The sequence below is a fragment of the Bubalus bubalis genome, chromosome 17, assembly GCF_019923935.1.
Source record: "Bubalus bubalis isolate 160015118507 breed Murrah chromosome 17, NDDB_SH_1, whole genome shotgun sequence".
Taxonomy (NCBI): domain Eukaryota; kingdom Metazoa; phylum Chordata; class Mammalia; order Artiodactyla; family Bovidae; genus Bubalus; species Bubalus bubalis.
Genome location: NC_059173.1, coordinates 25,402,222 through 25,420,783, shown reverse-complemented (window position 1 = coordinate 25,420,783; position 18,562 = coordinate 25,402,222). Strand labels below are relative to the sequence as shown.

Genomic DNA, 18,562 nt, shown 5'->3' with positions numbered 1-18,562 from the left:
ATGATTTTTAAAATCATTCCTTCAATGATACTATAGCATCAGCCACTGCATTTAAGATCCAAAGAGCTCACTGATGTCACTGGTTATTTTTTCGAGATGGACCTGTCTCATCTGATAAGACAAAGATCAATCTAAAACAACTGATCGTATTTAATCACATTGGATGACTCCTACGCTGATCAGTTTAAACACCAGACAGAGACCTTCTGACAAAATGGAAAACTATTTGAGAATTGTTAGAAATAATCTTTTGAAAGACTTTTTGTGGCTGTTTGGAGGAGGGACTCTATGTCCTGATTTGGACCAACAAATTTGTGGGAGATGAGACAAAAGCAAGTTATTGAAATCCCCAGAAGAGAACTCTGTACTGTTGAGACAAGTTAGCCGTGGGGAAGAAACTGGAGCGTACACTCGATTTACTCGGTGATCTTAGAGGACTTTTATTAAGAGGAAAGGTAGAGTTTTTTTTTTTTTTTTTTTTTTAAGCCAGAAGTCTTCCCAGCCCTATTCTTTCCATTTGTTTATTCCCCAAAGCATCCTTAAATAACTTCCAAATTAGTCCGTTGAAAACATCCTCAGATTTCAGCTTTGAAGCTGTGGAATGTTCGCTTGTAACAACTCCCGGCACTCAATTTCTCTTTGATGTTGGCAAACTCTACAAATTGCCAAATAAAGCGTTCCCTCCGTGGCTGCTCTGAGTTCCTCTGGGGCAAGATCAACTCCCTCTGTGTCATTTTCATAAGCATTTGGCAGAGGGGCAGGGGGGCAGGAAGCCATCTCCTTCCATCACAACCTGGGATGTGTAACATCTTATTCAAAGGTCTGCAAAGGGGATCATTTGCTCCCTGATAACGGTGTATGGAACCCAAGACCCAGCCTTTCAAACCCATTGGAAACACTGATTTCAAAGGGGTTAAAGAAATCAGACCATTTGATGCTGAGCTCAGAAGAGAAAATGGGTCCTTTCGACGTGTCAGATTCAGACTTACCATGGGATGCTGGTTCAGGCCATACAGACACCAGTGTTCTCTTTCATCCGTGATCAAGTCCTTCCCTGGTGGCTCAGACAGTAAAGAATCTGCCCACAATGTGGGAGACCCAGATTTGATCCCTAGGTCCAGAAGATTCCCTGGAGAAGGCAATGGCACCCCACTCCAGTGTTCTTGCCTGGAGAATCCCAGGGACAGTGGAGCCTGGTGGGCTTCAGTCCATGGGGTCACAAAGAGTTGGATATGACTGAGTGACTAACACTTTCACTTTTCAAGTGCTCTTGAAGAGTAGGTGGGGACTGGCTCTTTCTCTGGGAAGGATGCTCTCTGGAATAAGACCTTCAGTCTGACACCCTCATTTTCTTTTTGATGGTGTGCTCAGCCCACTCTCAACTGAGAAGCCTCGTGGAACCAGGCTAAGAAGTGGCTGCTCCTAAGGACCACAGAGGTAGGAGCTCCATATGGTGGTGGCTACCAGCTGCCCAGCAAGACACGGTCAGATGGATCTCCAGCTCCGGCCTGGACTTTAATGCTAATCAGCTCATCAGCCCGTTTTCTCCACCCTGGAGGATAATACAGCCAGTGCAGAGCATGTATTTGAGCCTCATGATTGATACTTGATAGCTGAGGAATGAACACAGGTATTTTCAAGCCAGAACACAGGGACCTGAAATCAGACAGGAAAGCGGGAAAGGACTCAGCCACCCTGGGCACAGCAAAGCTGATCTGGTTCTGTGTATGTGATTCTTAACTTTCCAGCCTCCCTGGAACCCACATGACCACACAGAGCCTCCATGTTGTGAAGGCAGGAAGGTGTGGGCTCCAGGAGAAGATGAGAGGCCGGAGAGCTCATGCTTGGCCCCTGCCTCTATAGGCGCTATTGGAACATCCAGAGACCTTCTAGAAATGTGAATTGGCTCATATGACTTGACATTTCATACAGGCCTCCCTATTGCCTTACACCAACCCAAATCTAGGCTGTGCATCTGTCTCCCACCTGTCCCCTGACTTCACCTCCTTCCTTGCTCTCCAAGGCTCACTCAGCCCCAGCCCCACATTCTTCTATCTGATTCTCGCAGGATTTTTTTGCACCTCGGGGCCTTTGCACTTACTGTCCCCTCCATCAGACATGCTTAGGACTCAGATCCGCACATGGAGGGTCCTTCTCACTAGTGGGGTCCCCTTTCTAAGGTCACCTTCCCAGAGAAGCCTCGTCTGACCCCTCTGAGTAGAAGTAAATACTGTCCTGTTTGAGTGTCTTCTTAGGCTATTTTTGAAAGTATCTTGTTCACTATTTGCTTATCTTCTGTCTGTCCATCCTCAGGAGAACATAAGCTCAGTGGTGGCTTTTACACTTGCTAAGCCTCCAGTGCCTGGCCAATAATAGGCATATAGTAAATACATATTCAATGGAGAATGCTGCTGCTGCTAAGTTGCTTCAGTCGTGTCCGACTCTGTGCAACCCCATAGACGGCAGCTCACCAGGCTCCACCGTCCCTAGGATTCTCCAGGCAAGAACACTGGAGTGGGTTGCCATTTCCTTCTCCAATGCATGAAAGTGAAAGTGAAAGTGAAATCCCTCAGTCCTGTTCAACTCTTTGGGACTCCATGGACTGCAGCCCACCAGGCTCCTCCATCCATGGGACTTCCTAGGCAAGAGTACTGGAGTGGGTTGCCATTGCCTTCTCCCCAGTGGAGAATGGGATCCATATAAATTCCTTTCCTCAGAGTACCCCAGCCATGAGGACCCTCTCTTGGAAGTTCCAGCACTTCTTCTCTGTGATACACTCTAAAGATCCCAAGAGGTTAACATAGACTCAAGTATAAGGGGGCATGGTGCTCCACACTGCATCCTGGTGTGGGACCCAGAGCACCTTACATGTTCACTAATTAGTGTGGTTGGTGCAGCCTTCACTTCAATGCAAAACCATACCTTCCTCCTTTGAGATCTCCTGATACGTATCATAAGTGATCCAAAGCTCAATTATGGTTCCCTCCACTGGACTCTAAGCTATTTCTTGGTGAGTAGAGTTGGAGGGGTGTGGGTTTTATTTTATGCTTTGCTTGCACACCACTCCTGCTTCTGTGGAGACAGGCTGAGATCAATGGAGGTGTATTGGTTAGGATTTTTCACATCAGCTGTCGTAACAAACAAGCCCTCAAACTCCAGTGACTTAACATGATACACAATCTTGTTAAATTTTATTTTTATTTAGTTAATTTTTTATTTTGGCTGCATCAGGTCCTCTTTGTGGCTTGTGGGCTTTCTCCAGTTTCTGTGTGGGGGGCTTCTCTAGTTGCGGCTCTCATGCTTCTTTGGGTTTGGAGCACAGGCTCTAGAGCTCACAGGCTCAGCAGTTGGGCTTAGTTGCCCCACGGCACGTGGGATCTGAGTTTCCCACCAGGGATTGAACACGTGTCCCATCCCCTGCACTGGAAGGCAGATTTCCAACCACTGGACCAGCAGGGAAGTCCCAACATGATACAGTCTTATTTCTTGCTGGCCCTAAATTCAGTGTTGGAATGTGCTAAATCCAGGCCTTTCACACTTAGGGGGCCCAGCCTCCTTCCTTCTCATCACTCGGCCTTTGTTCTCAGTTCCCTATTGGACTTTCGTCTCCACCTGGAAAATAGAGGAAAAGAGTCACACCGGGTGGAGGTACTGTAGGCTCTTCCTGGAAGGAATGGGCATCACTTCCGCCCACATTCCTTTGGCCACAACTCAAATCTATAGCCATACTTAATGCAATCCCACGGGCTGCAGTCCAGGGAATTCTCCAGGTCAGAATACTGGAGTGGGTAGCCTTTCCCTTCTCCAGGGGATCTTCCCAACCCAGGGATCGAATCCAGGTCTCCTGCATTGCAGGTGGATTCTTTACCAGCTAAGCCACAAGGGAAGCCCTTAGGAAGGCCAGGGGACCTGATTTGGCTACAGGTAGATAAAGGGGGTTTTAGTGAACAGGGAGCATCCATCAAGCTCCCGTGAGTGAACAAGTGAGTGAAACATCCAGGAGGTCTTTCAATGGTGTGTTCATGGGAGAGGCAGCCTTGCAGGCTCTCCTTGCCCTCCGATAGAAGAGGCCTCAGCCCTGATGGAAGGGCTCTCAGGGGCTGGTGAGGCTACAGGTAGAAATGCAGGATTTCTTCCAGGCAGCACTGCGTATAACTTCAAAGAAGACTATTTAAGGCACCGCTGAGCTTTCTGTATTGATCCATGAATCAGTAAAATAAGGCAAAAGGAGCACCCTACTATTAATCTTTGCTAAAGAGTCTACACCTTTAGGTTCACTTTGGGGTTACCTGGCAAGACCAGGAGTCACCTGGTTTTTTAACATCTGCTTGTGGACCCCTGGGAGGACATGAATCAGAAGGAGAAGAGTAGAAGAGTCTACATTTCACTCTGGTGACCCAAAAGACCCCAGAACTACAGAATGGCGATTCCTTTCTCCTGCTGGATGTCTCATGTGACCTGGAGGGGGGCTTTGCCTCCCTAGGCCTGCTGCTGGGCTAGCTGATGGGGGGTCCCTGTCTTGGAGCAGCTGTACCATCTCAAGCATGTAGTCTATTCATCCCCCTTGGCAGGGATGTGGGGAGGTGCAGAGTGGACAATCACAGGTGATTTGCCACTGCCTCATCTCAGAAGGGCCCTCATCATTTCCACTAGTGTTTTACTGGTCCCCTGAAGGGGGGGCTGAGAACAGCAGACCCTGCACCACCCTCAAAAGCACTTCATGGGGGCTCTCCAGGATGCTCTTTTTGGAGGGATGACCTTGCCCAGCCTCATCAGGAAGGGTGAGAGGCATAGCTGCTGCACACAGTGCCCTCCACATCGGAATGCTGTCTCTGTTCTCGAAAGAGACAAGTCCTTGGATCTGGCCATTCTATTTCCAGGCCAGCCCACGAATTTTGAGAAACTGAGAAGAAAAGAAGTTTCAGGGGGCTTCCCTGGTGGCTCAGTGGTAAAGAATCTGCCTGCCGATGCTGGAGACACGGGTTCAATCCCTGATCCGGGAAGATTCCACACGCCACGGAGCAACGAAACCTGCGCGTCACAATTACTGAGCCCTTGTTCTAGAGCCTGGGAGCCACAGTTAATGAAGCCCATGCACTCTAGAGCCCGTGCTTCGCAACAAGAGAAGCCACTGCAGTGAGAAGCCTGCACACTGCAACCCCTGCTTGCCGCAACGAAGGCCAGCACAGCCAAACATAAATAAAGAAAAATAAACATTTTAAAAAAGTTAATAGAAGTTTTGGAAAGGCTCCTCTGCACCCTCAAGAAGGACTGAGCTGGTAGCTTGCGTGTCATCCCCATGATTCTCAAACTTCAGGCATTTCTCACCATCCTTATGAGTTTTGTCAAGGGGGGATGATGACAAATGTCCTTGTGTTACTAGTGATTCAATGCTCTCCTTGAAATAAGCCCAATGCTTCAAAAACTTAGGTAACTTAATTGAAAATGCAACTTACATCACTAAAGGGAAACTGAGACATCAAACACATTAATAGTCAAAGTAAAAATAAAACCAGCATTCAAAAATTCTAGCTAGACACCATCACTCTGCACAGAAAAATATGCCTCCTATTTTGGAACCAAGGGCATTTATAATCGTGAAAAGTCGTCCTAAGAGTTGCTTAGGTCTCAGCCTTTCTCCTTGATGTGATTAGAAAGGTTGGAAGAGGAACTGATTCCATTTTAGAGGAGGCCCCATCTTTGTGGTATCCAGAAGCCTCCTATATCCACCCGTGGGATCCACTCATCCTGGAATTCCACCTTCATCATTTCCTGGTCTTTCAGGAAACTGCTGCAGAAAAATGTTTTGTTTTTATGGAAAGTTGACCCAACTCAAACTGCCTGGTGTCCCAGCTTAATTCACAAAGTGGGAACAGTTAGTACTGTTTAATTACTGACAGAATTAGGCTTACAGATTGATTTATGGCCTTACAGAGGAAACAGATATTCTTGGAGGAAAGCAGATTTCTCACAATTAATTTGAGGCAGGCTCTTCAGATGGGAAGTGCTCCCAGAGGCCTGGGATGCTACTTAAGAGCTAGTAGGCCTCAGCCTACTTCTCTAAAGCCTTCCTAAGGTGTTGCCTCTCCCAGGATTAGTTGTGCTAATTACCCAAAGAAGATTAGATATATTAGCTAGAACAGCGTCTTGGAGAGTGAGTAGCCATGCTTCCATCATATTTCAGCCACTGATCCAGTACTTGGAGTTGCAGCTTCCCAAAACTTGAACACCAAAGAGTAGGAAAAATTTTTGTGAGTCATCTGTGTATAATGGGGAAATGGTTTACCCTGGAATCTGTTAGCTACTTTTTGCCCTGAGGATGCAGATAGAGAAAATTTTTTGCCATGACATACCTCCCATCCTCCCCCCAAAATGTACTTGGTGATTGCAGTTCTGAAAAACAAAAACAAAAACAAAAACCACATTTTGAATTAGAATACATAAAAAGATTGTTTTTAATAAAGCATAGGATCATTAGATCCTAGTCAATACATTTGAAAAATGTTTTAGAAATAGACTCCGTTTCACATTGAAACGGGCTCTGGCAATCTGGAGTTGGCATTTTGTGCAATCTACTGGCTCCGCCATTAAGAAGACAGATGGAGATGTGCCAGGGACTAAACCTCAGCTTCCCCATCATTGAAGTGGAGGGGACTCGACCAGTGGTCCTTGGATGGGCAGCATCAGTATCACCTGGCAATTGTTAGAAACACAGATTCTTGAGTGTCACCTGCTGCTGCTGCTGCTAAGTCCTAGACTTGATAAATAAGAGGCTCTAGGGGTGGCGATGGAGGACTCAGTATCCTGGGTGATGTTGATACTTACTCAAATTTTGCAAGCACTGAAACACATACTCTCTTAGGTTCTTTGCTGTATTAACTCTTTAGAGTTTTATAGGAGAGATGCAAAGTGAAAAGGCAGAAAGTTTAAAAAGTAAATGAAAACAAACAAACAAACAAAAAAACCCAAACAACAAAACCATCCAGAAAGACAGACATTCAAAAAAGTAAATATAGAATAAAATAGAAGCCACACCTCATAGAGAATGAAATCCAGACAGACACTCTTGAAAATTTGCAAGCTAAGCACCCGAAGTGTTGATATATTTTTGCATTGACGGGCATATATAATAAAACTTCTGTGGCTCCCTTGGCTGAATGATAATGACCCATTTTTACCTACTGAGGTAAAGTCACCTCATTTGATTTGGTTGTTGTCGGTTTACAATATTCTTTAAATATTCAGACCGCTTTCCTTCCCTCTCATTTCTGATTCGGGTAATTCAAAGGCTCCCATGGAGAAGTCCTTGGGCTAAAATCAGAGGCTGATGCTCTGTAGCCTTGGTTTCCAGTGTGTCTTAATTAGGCATTCAGGAAGGATAAATGAAGAACTCGTCTTTTATCTTCTCAAGGCCAAGTTGGCCCCTAATGGATCCATTCCCAGTTCCAAATGGGCCAGAGGGGAGTCAGGACGGAATTATTTTAGGATCAGTGACTTGGTGGTCATTCCAAGGTAGAGGCGGGGTGAGGCCAGCATGACCCTCAGGACGGCTGGCAAGTCCAAGTCTTCCTCCCTAGATATTGTGGGGAAGATCCAGCGCGGGGGTGAGGGGCCCTTTACAGCCATCTTCTCGTTTACTGGCAGGCGGAGAGCATGAGAAACCCCCAGGACAGAGGACCTGCTCTTAGCGTGAGGTCTGACTAGCAGGAGAAGGTAAACGGCCTTCTTGACACCTGTTGGGAGAGTGGGCAGCTCCCTGCCGCCTCCTCCGCGCTGGCCGAGCCGGCCGAGGACTAGCCCGCCTCCCAGCCTCTCCACTCCCGCTCCAGCGCGCAGGGAGGGGGTGGCCGGGAGGGTGGGTGAGGGGCAGACCCGGAGAGGTGGGATTGACTGTGCGGATTGGGGCTTGCGGCTGTCACTCCGAAAGGGTGGGGCTTTTTTAAAAAAGACAAATGTTTAAGGCAGACCCCGAGTCCGCACTCGGCACCGTGGCGCTCGCGTCCGTGCCGGATGCAGTCTCGGCGGAGCGCGGCCGGTGCGCGGGCGGCGAGGTCCCAGGGCCCGCGGGTCCTCCTCCGCGTGCGGCTAGCGCGCCTCCCCCAGGCGGCGGGGGCAGCCCTGCGTCCTCGGAGTCGGCGGTGCGCGCCGCGCGCTTAGGTCCCCGCGAGCTTGAGCCCGGGCGGGAGCCGGGCCGGGGCGGGCGGCGCGGGGAGTGACTGCTCCCAGCCAAACTTTGGCGCCGGTGCGCGCCCCGGGGCGCGGCCGGGCGGGATGGGGACCGCGCGCCCGGGCGCCCCGCGCCGTTCCGGGCGCCGGGCCACCCGGCCGGGGGTCCTCGCGCCGCCTCCGCCCGCGCCCCGGGCGCCGCACCCTGGCCGCCCCGCCGCCCGTTAGCCTACCCGCGTCCCTGCGCTCCCGGAGGCGCCCTTTGGGGGCCACCTGGGAGCCAGTCCTCGCTGGGTAAACGGAAAGGAACAAATTCGTGTGGATGAAAATAAAAATATCCTGGTGGGGGTGAAAGGGAGGTGGGGTTTGTCTGCGCGCGCGTTGGACTCGGGAGAGCAACTCCGGAGCGGCGTGCGGTGTCGCCTCCCGGCCGGCCATGGACTGGCGGGAGGAAGGCGCAGGGCGCCGCGGCCGCTCGCGCCCCTAGCCCAGCGCTTCCTCGCCTTCCCGCCCCGCTCCGACCCTAGGGGAGCTTGGCGACCGTGTCTTCATCGCCCAGACGGCACCGGGGAGCCGAGGATCTGCGCTCCGGGTCTCCGGGATGTGCGCGTCTGAGATGGGGACGCTGTGGCACCATTGGTCCCCCGTGCTCATCAGCCTGGCCGCCCTCTTCTCCAAAGGTGAGGAGACGCCGCCGCCGCCACCTGGGGCCCCGGGACGAACTTTGCTGGGACTGAGTGTGTGGGAGGGTGTGCGTGGATGGGGGTGGCCAGGAGAGTGGGTGTGGGTGTGCGTTGATGCGTGTGCACGCGCGCGCGTGCGGCAGCCAAGGTCCTCAGCGGCCCCTTTGCAGCAGGTGCCTCCCGGGAAGACTTGGGCGGGAGGCCCTGAGTGAGAGTGCCAAGGGCGGCAAAATAGCCCGGTCCACCTGGCAGCCTCGGGGAGGGGGTCGCGTAGAGAACCTTGAAAGGAGACGTGGGCCCTGGGAGGGCTGAGGAAGATGTCCGAGGAAGGGATTGAAATGACCTCCTGAAAAGGTTCTGGAATTTGGACTTGACTTTTTCTGCTGGCAGGCACCCGTGAGGATATAATTCCAGAGCGCGCCTCTGTATGGGAATGCAGTTGAGTGCATTCGTCGGCTGCGACGCCTATGAGATGGGGCCAGCTCTGGAGAGGTGGCCCTGAGTTTCTCTAAGAGAGGTTTTGGGGGCAGGCTTCTCTTCCTTTGCCTTCTGTGGCTGTTTGTCCGAGGGCAGCATCCATGAGGGTTGGGAGCAGAGTTTAAACCGTGCTTATCACCTGCGTTCCCCCAGCAGAGCCTCTGATTGCAGCTGCCAGAAAAGCCGGGATTCCCCATCTGCTTCCCTTCTGTCTGTATCCCTCTCTGTCATTGGTGCAGCAAGTTGGAATGCTCAGGACACGAATTCCTTGAAGGGAAATTGATTTGATTGATTTGTTTGATTCACACGTGAGGTTGTAGAAAGGATCAGCAGTTCTTCCTGCTTACTGATCAGGACTCTATCTGTGTGTGGTTCCTTCTCCCAAGAGCCTCTTTCCTACAGAGAGAGAGAGAGAGAGAGATTAGAAGAAACGTGGAGCTTTTTAGCAGTCTCCCATGTGTGTCCCCAAAACCCTGTAAACAGATTTTTGTTCTCCGGAGAAGATTTCCGAGATGAGATCGCTCTTAGAAACTTCAAAGCCAATTATCATGCACAGAGCTTTTTAATTACAGGAATTTTCTGTTCTCAGAGCCCTTCCGGCATCGCTGAGGTTACATTGCTTTAGATCTGACAATAGCCGGCCTTTGTGCTGGTGTGATTTAGGAACAGGGTGACCCGTGCCCACTCTGCTTGGCTGTCTTTTCAAGTGTGGTCTAAAGGGCTTATGTCTCCTAATTATGAGTTAGAGCAATTCTGAGGGCCAGAGCCTCGGGGGTTTTTGATGTGCACAAGAAGAAGCAAGAAAAGGTTGATGAATTTGGTGAAGCCAACCCAGGCAAACGTGAGGTTAAAAAAACCTGAATCCACAGCAACAGCAGCCCAGCAGGCTTGCCTTTCGCTACGAGGCATGTTTTTTATTGGTTGTCGCTTGATTTGATAGTAGGAATGGACTCCTGTGTTTTATGCTGCAGTATCAAGGTTTTACTAATATAGGTACAGAATTGCTTTGTAAATATGACCTAACTATTGTGTTTCCTTGGTTAGGTACATAGTTCTCTTACTGATCTCCTTATTAGACTGAGCAGGGTTGAAAAGAAATGTATTTCCCCTGATAGTCTCTTGAACTTTTTCAAGTGGAAACTCTGAAAATGTCCTTAAAATGAGAAACTCTGATGTGAAGGTCTTGGCTTGTGGAAAGATGCTATAAGCCCAGCCTATGGCATATTTTGAGTTGAACACCCCTAAAACCATTCTGTCCTATAAAATTTCCTGGTGCAGATAATAATGGTGTTTTAAATGCAGGGACCGTGCAGTTCTTTTTCCATTATGTTCAAGTCACTTTGCGCTCTCAGATCCTCTGACTGCCTGAAAGTTCTGAACCAGCTTGAAATCCAAGATGGACTATATTTCAGAGGATTTTGATTGGAAGAAAACATATGCATAGACACACACCCATCCAAAGTGCCCAGTTTATCTGGGTCCAAAGGAAAGATGGAGATTGTTACCAAATACTAAATATTGCTTCAGTGTATTATTGTTTTTACTGCATTGCTCTAGTTCTTTCTAAAGATGAAGCTTTAAAGGAACAGATGTGCACATTTTAACAACAGGCTAAGGTCTTTGAACTTCACATTTGTTTAAATTTTATACACAGGAAGTGATTGGACATAGAGCAACCTCATAGATCTTTTGAAAATCAAGTAAAAATAAAATGTCATTGCTTGCACTTCTATCCCTTGGGAACTGGGAACTCTACTATGACACAAAAAGTTTGATCAGCACTGTCGTCAGGCGGTCCCAGCCTTCACTGGAGAATGATCTTTATGTCAAGTCATCAGAGGGCTTGTGTCTTAAGTTTAGGATATTAACTTACTTAAAAACTTCATGCAGATTACAGCTGTGCCAGCTTGCGAATGTGGTTTACTATGCTGCTATTGGCTTCGTGGAAGGGGGCAGGGCATGGAAAGGAAAGGGGCCCAAAGACAAATTAATGAGACTGTTAGGGCAAGTTCACCTGTCGGCCACATAGTGAGGCCAGACAAACTGAAACGTTAGAATTTGGAACAGAGAAAGGTTTATTGCAGGACCATGCAAGGAGACAGGTGGCTTATGCCCTAAAAAGCCTCGAGCTTCCTGAAGAGTTTTGGCAAAGCGTTTTTAAAAGCCAAGTAAGGGAGGTGGTGGTGGGGGTCACAGGGTCCCTGATCAAATGGTGCACAGTTCTCTGGCTGATGATGAGGGAACAGGGCGGGGTTACAGGGGTTAACTTTATCTATCCTTAGACTCCAAGGGTTGTGGGGCTATGTGCTCTCGGTCCTTAAGTAGTTAACATCTTCCATTTGGTGGTTGGGTTTCTTGTCTGCAAAACAACTCCGGAAATGTGCATCAAATACTATTATTTAGGTACTTCAGAGAGGAGCTAAAGCAGAGGATATGGGGAAAGGCCTGTCCCAGGAAGGTTCCAGAGGTTCCTTCTCTTACAAAACTGTGCGTGTGTTAGTTGCTCAGTCGTGTCTGACTCTTGGTGACCCCATAGACTGTAGCCCGCCAGGCTCCTCTGTCTATGGAATTCTCCAGGCAAGAACACTGGAGTGGGTTACCATTTCCTTCTCTAAAGGATCTTCCCGACCCAAGGATCGAACCCTGGTCCCCTGCGTTACAGGCAGATTCTTTACAAAATCTGAGCTACCAGACTTACAAGACTAGTGATGGGCAAAGAGCTGGGAAGGCTTTCAATACAAAATCAGGAAGGTTGCCACATGTAGGTTGCTTGTCATGACCCTGACCTGCATCCCCCGGAGTTGTGTTTTCTTGCAAATGCCAATAAGAAGCAGACACTCAGAGGCCTGGGATCCCGGGAGAGGAACTGCTGGGGTGATGGGGCACCGTCTTCAGCCTGTGCCAGTCATGTGCTCCACCTGCATCCAGAGCAGTACAGCCAGCCTGCTGGGCAGTGGCATTGTGAGGTCACCTTCTGCAGAATGTTTCCACCTTGATCAGATCAGTTCAGTTCAGTTCAGTCGCTCAGTCATGTCCTACTCTTTGCGACCCCATGAACCGCAGCACGCCAGGCCTCCGTCCATCACCAACTGCCAGAGTTTACCCAAACTCATGTCCATTGAGTCAGTGATGCCATCCAGCCATCTCATCCTCCGTTGTCCCCTTCTCCTCCTGCCCTCAATCTTTCCCAGCATCAGGGTCTTTTCAAATGAGTAAGCTCTTCGCATCAGGTGGCCAAAGTATTGGAGTTTCAGTTTCAACATCAGTCCTTCCAGTGAACATCCAGGACTGAGCTTTCTTCTTAGGTCAGAACTGAAGTGTCTGGGTGGCCAAGCATCACCTCTTATTTAAGAATATCCTCCCACATCCCATCCTTCTGGACTGGAAGGAGCTTCGGTTTACAGTGACACTTTGTCTGGGCTCTTGGGGAGGAAGGCATATTCCAGGAGGGAGCATTTTGGGGTGTGTATGTATGTTTGAGAGAGAGACAGAGACAGACTAGACTTCACTGCTTACATTTAAACAGTGACAAAATTAAAAGGCTAAGAAATGGGGAGACCATGAAATTTCATTTTTCCTGAATTAAAAAGTTAAATGCTAAATATGATTTTATAAAAAATACTTAAATACATAGAAAGTTAGAATTCTAACTATTGAGATCTGCTTAATTTAGTTCAATTCTGAAAGCCAAGGGAAAATGAAAAACAAAAACTCCAAAAATACCCTATTGCAGAAGCTTACTTGTTGTTCAGTCGCTAAGTCCTGTCTGACTCTTTGAGACCCCATGGACTGTGGCATGCCTAGGCTTCCCAGCCCTTCAGTATCTCCCAGAGTTTGCTCAAACTCATGTCCATCGAGTCAGCGATGCCATCCAATCATCTCATCCTCTGTCGCCCCCTTCTCATCCTGCCTTCAGTCTTTCCCAGCATCAGGGTCTTTTCCAATGAGTTGGCTGTTTGCATCAGGTGGCCAAAGTATTGGAGCTTCAGCTTCAACATCAATCCTTCCAATGAATATTCAGGGTTGATTTCCTTTAGGATTGACTGGTTTGATATCCTTGCTGTCCAAGGGACCCTCAAGAACCTTCTCCAACAGCACCGTTCAAAAGTATCAATTCTTTGGCACTCAACCTTCTTTATGGTCCAACTCTTACACCCATACATGATTACTGGAAAAACCATACCTTTGACTATATGGACTTTTGACTTTTACATTTTTACACTTCTGCACTTTACCCTTGACTTTTACATTTTTAAAATTCATCTAGCCATTTATCCATTCACCAGTGTATTCAACCAGTCATCATCCATCTATGTATTCATCCATATATCCCTCCATTTATCCATCCTTTCATCCATGTGTCCATCCATCCTTCCGTTCTTTCATCTATGTAGCCACCTATCCATCCTTAAGTCTAAAAAATTTGGTAATTCAAAAAAGTTTCAAAGAGCACAGAACCCTGCAGGAACTATTTGCCAGTGTTCTGAGGACACAGGGTTAGGAAGGTGTAAAGTCATTGCTGGCCGTTTCTCTAGCTTGTAAAGCGCACAAATCATCCACGATTTTAAGATGTGAGCTCAAACCCCTCCCGTTCTGTGTTCAGGTCCCTCTTCCTTTCCTCTTCTGCTTTTCTTGGTTCCCTCTGCTTCCTTATTTTATCACAGTAGCTGCTTTTGGAGCACCAGTTGTATTATTACATGCTTTATGCTGGCCGTAGGATTACAGCAGTGAGAAGAACCCACACAGATAAGGTTACTGTCCTTCCAGAACTGGCAGTTCATAGAGGAGACAGAAAAAAGTGCTTAACTGTATAAAATTGTAAGGCTTCTCTGGTGTTCTAGTGGTTAACACTCTGCACTCCCAATCCTGGAGGCATGCGTTTGATCCCTGGTCTGGGACCTAAGGTCTCCCATGCCACCTGGCACAGTCAAAAAAAAAGTAATTATACATTACATAAAAATGTTATATAAAGGAATGCCAGCTTTCAACTGTGATGTGCTAGAGGCACAGAGCAATCATCTCTGAGTACAGGTACGCTGGCCTTGAACTTAGCGCATCTGGGGAGTGGCTTAGTGTTAACAGAGCTGGTATATGAGAGGGAGGGTACAGACACGTACGTGGACTCCAGAGGGCAGTGTGGCTGGGCAAAGAGAGCAGTGGGGCTTGTGGTACTGCATGAAGGGACAGGATCCAGTCACCCTGACCTGGTGACAGGCAGCAGCCAGATGGGGTGTGGAGGTATCTATGGCATTCAACCCTAGTCTTCTGCATTGGCAAGTGAATTCTTGACGTCTGAACCACCCAGGTGATGCTAGTGGTAAAGAATCCACCCGCCAATGCAGGAGACATAAGAGGCGCGGGTTCTATCCCTGGGTTGGGAAGATCCCCTGGAGGAAGGCATGGCAGCACTCTCCAGTATTCTTGCCTGGAGAATCCCATGGACAGAGGAGCCTAGCGGGCTATAGTCCATGGGGTGTGGAAGAGTCAGATATGACTGAAGTGACTTAGCATGCACTCATGAGTCACCAGGGAAAGCCCAGATGTCAGGTACAGACGGACTTTAATCAAGGGTCTGTAAATTTCTTGTAGCTTCCTTAACATCTTACCCCGAACAAGGTGACTTAAAACAATAGAACTTCATTCTAGCATAGTTCTAGAGCCAGTAGTCCAAAATCAATGTCCCTGGGCCAAAATCAAGGTGTCGGCTAGAGGCTTTAGGGGAGAATCTTTTGGGTCCCGGTGACTGCCTGTAGTCCTTACTTTATGGCAGAATCACTGCAATTTTCAAGGTTGCCATCTTCCCATCTCTCTCTGTTCCATCCTCAAACCTTCTCTTCTGTGTCAAACCTCCTATGCTTCCCCCTTACATAAAGATACAAGTGATTGGATTTAGGGATCCCTGGGAATAATCCGGACTGTCTCCCATTCTACTGTAATCACATCTGCGAAGACCCCCTCCCTTCCCCCTAAAAATAAGGGAACACTCACAGATTCAAGGGATTTGCATATAGATATCTTTCGGAGGGCACTTTTTACAGGGGTAACATTTTAAAACTATTTTCTGTCTCCTCTAAAGTTTTCATTACCTCTAGAAGCAACATCTGTGTATTTTTCTATCTGCTTTCTCTCCAGTACTTAGTATAGTGCTTTGAACCCTGGAGAGGCACAATAAGTTTTTAAGTATCCTTAGGACTATAAATCGGAGAAGGCAATGGCACCCCACTCCAGTACTCTTGCCTGGAAAATCCCATGGATGGAGGAGCCTGGTAGGCTGCAGTCCATGGGGTTGCAAAGAGTTGGATACAACTGAGCGACTTCACTTTCACTTTTCACTTCCATGCACTGGAGAAGGAAATGGCAACCCACTCCAGTGTTCTTGCCTGGAGAATCCCAGGGACGGGGGAGCCTAGTGGGCTGCCGTCTATGGGGTCGCACAGAGTCAGACACAACTGAAGCGACGTAGTAGCAGCAGCAGCAGCAGCAGGACTGTAAATTATTGTTAGAAGAAACTTGTGCGACAGTAAAATAGTTTGATGCTGGTTTTGTTTTTTTCTCCAGTAATTCAAAGTGCCCCAGGACATACTTTGGTTGATAATAATAACAGCGAATTTTAAAGTAATTATTGCATGCCAGACACTGAGCTGAGTGATTGATGAAAATGGTTTTTGTGAATTCGCAGATAAACCCAGTAGGATGGATTTTATTCACCCCATTTTGTAGATGCAGAAATGGAGACTCGGAGAAGTAGTGTCCAAGATCTTACAACTAAAGCAGCACAGTCTGAATTCTGATGCCGAAGCTCCTCGCTGTTAGCTGTTTTACATCCTGCTAATGTTTATGTATATTACTTAAAATGAATCCCTTTGCCAGGCAAAAATTACGTCTGGTGCTGGACTTGATAAACTTTGTGTACAGAGTGGTTTCCCTGGAATTTCAGCTCCGAGCCTTGGATGTGGTTGGCGCTCATTATTTGTTGCTGGAAATGAATATAAATGAATATCCTGTTTTTTGTTTTTTTTTTTAATTTTCTCAGTCTTCATTTTTCCAACAGCAATTGGGAAAGATAGCAAAAAAGGATTAAAACATAGATTTTAAATATAATTTTATTTATTTATTTGGCTGTGCTAGGTCTCTGTTGCTGCTCCGGCCAATCTCTAGTTGCAGTGCATGGGCCTCTCAGTATGGTGGCTTCTCTTGTAGTGGAGCTCTGGGCACAAGGGCTTCAGTGGTTGTGCCATGGGCCTCTAGAGCACAGGCTCAATAACTGCAGCTCATGGGCTTAGTTGCTCCGTGGCTTGTGGGATCTTCCCAGATCAGTGGTTGAACTCGTGTCTCCTGCACTGGCAAACTTGGATTCCTCTCTGCTGAGCTACCGGGAAGCCCCTAAAACATAGATTTTAATCCCAAGGCTGTCACAAGGGTGGAGGAGATGATGAGTCATGGTGTGGTTGTCTCTGAGGCCAGGATGCATCTTCGGTTGTGCTCCCTGAATCCCAGGATCCCATCATTCATTCATCACCTCAGCTAACACGCATGGGTCCTGGTGGAGGGGGAGACTGACATGACCTCTGTTCTAACAAGACTAAACCTCTAGGGGACCCAGGTGACTCTTTCGTACTATTGTAAAAAAAGAGAAAGAGGCATGCAGCATGAAGGCAGACAAATATTTTTCCTGTTTCCAAAAGGAGAATGTTAGGTTCTGTGAACATATGGATTGGCGAGTTTAACTTATGATGCCAGACCACAAGCTTGAATGAGTTATGGGGAGAGAATATTGTGCGGGTTCTGGCAGACGTGAGTGGTGATCACGGGAAACCAGCATGGATTTGTCATGACATGAGACCAGAGGCTCAAGATATTTTGATATCACTTTTATCATTCATTTAAAAATCTGCAGGAAGCATTAAGAGGAGCACCCAATAGCTTAAAGCCAGGGTTGCATTCATTTCAATGTCAGTTTTAAGGGTCCCTTTTATTTATTAAAAAAAAAAAAAGTTTTTGGTCTTTTTAATTTTACTGTTTTTCAAGATTTGGCAACTTTGAGAATCTTATTTATTTAAAAAATTTAAATGTCAGGGTACTGATATGTTCTTAAAATCTTTATTATTTTTTATTGAAGTATAGTCAATTTACAGTGTTGTGCCAATCTCTGCTGTACAGCAAAGTGATTCAGTTATATCCGTATAATCCGTATAGACACGCTTTTTTATATTCTTTTCCATTATGGTTTATCACAGGATATTCAATATAGTTCACTGGGCTATACAATAGAACCTTATTGTTTATCCACCCCACATAGAATATTTTGCATTTGCTATTCTCAAACTCGCAGTCTTTAACTCCCCCTCCTCCCCTTGGCAACCACAAGTCTCTTCTCTTTGTCCATAAGTCTGTTTCTGTTTCATAGATAGGATCATTTGTGTCATATCTTAGGTTCCACATATAAGTAATATCATATGATATTTGTCTCTCTGTCTGACTTACTTCATTTGTCTCAGGTGCATCCATGTTGCCGCCAGTGGCATTATCTCAGTCTTTTTTATGGCTGAGAAGGCGATGGCACCCCACTCCAGTACTCTTGCCTGGAGAATCCCAGGGGTGGGGGAGCTTGGTGGGCTGCCTTCTATGGGGTCGCACAGAGTCGGACACGACTGAACCGACTTAGCAGTAGCAGCAGCAGTATTCCACTTGGAGAAGGAAATGGCAACCCACTCCAGTACTCTTGCCTGGAAAATCCCATGGACGGAGAAGCCTGGTAGGCTGCAGTCTGTGGGATCACAAAGAGTCGGACACGACTGAGTGACTTCCCTTACATACCACGTCTTTCTCCATTCATCTGCTGATGGACATTTACGTTGTTTCCATGTCTTGGCTTTTATGAATAGTGCTGTTATGAACACAGGGTGCATGTATCTATTTGAATTATAATTTATCTGGATATATGCCCAGGAGTGGGACTGATGGATCATATGGTAATTCTATTTTTAGTTTTCTGAGGAGCCTGCACACTTTTTTCCATAGTGGCTGCACCAACTTTCATTCATACCAACAGTGTAGGAGGGTTTCAAGGGTCCCTTTTATACAAATGTATCATCCAATATGTCTGTCCTGTTAACTCTCAGAAATTAAGAATCTATAGGGAAGGAAAGCCCTTGAACTTATACAAATTTGTGAAATACATTCAAAAAGAGATTAAGCACATATTGTCATGACAGGACACCAGTAACCAAGGTGAA

The 18,562-nt window shown here is 47.3% G+C and overlaps 1 protein-coding gene across 1 annotated transcript in view; it reads left to right on the top strand.

The window, feature by feature from the left end:
• The first annotated feature begins 8,436 nt into the window (after positions 1 to 8,436).
• TMEM132D (transmembrane protein 132D) overlaps positions 8,437 to 18,562 on the top strand; it is an 893,797-nt gene continuing 883,671 nt past the window's right edge. The window contains exon 1 of the mRNA XM_044930298.2: positions 8,437 to 8,846. Coding sequence (XP_044786233.1) covers positions 8,768 to 8,846 — 79 coding nt within the window. The 5' untranslated portion in view covers positions 8,437 to 8,767. The remainder of the gene's footprint in view (positions 8,847 to 18,562) is intronic.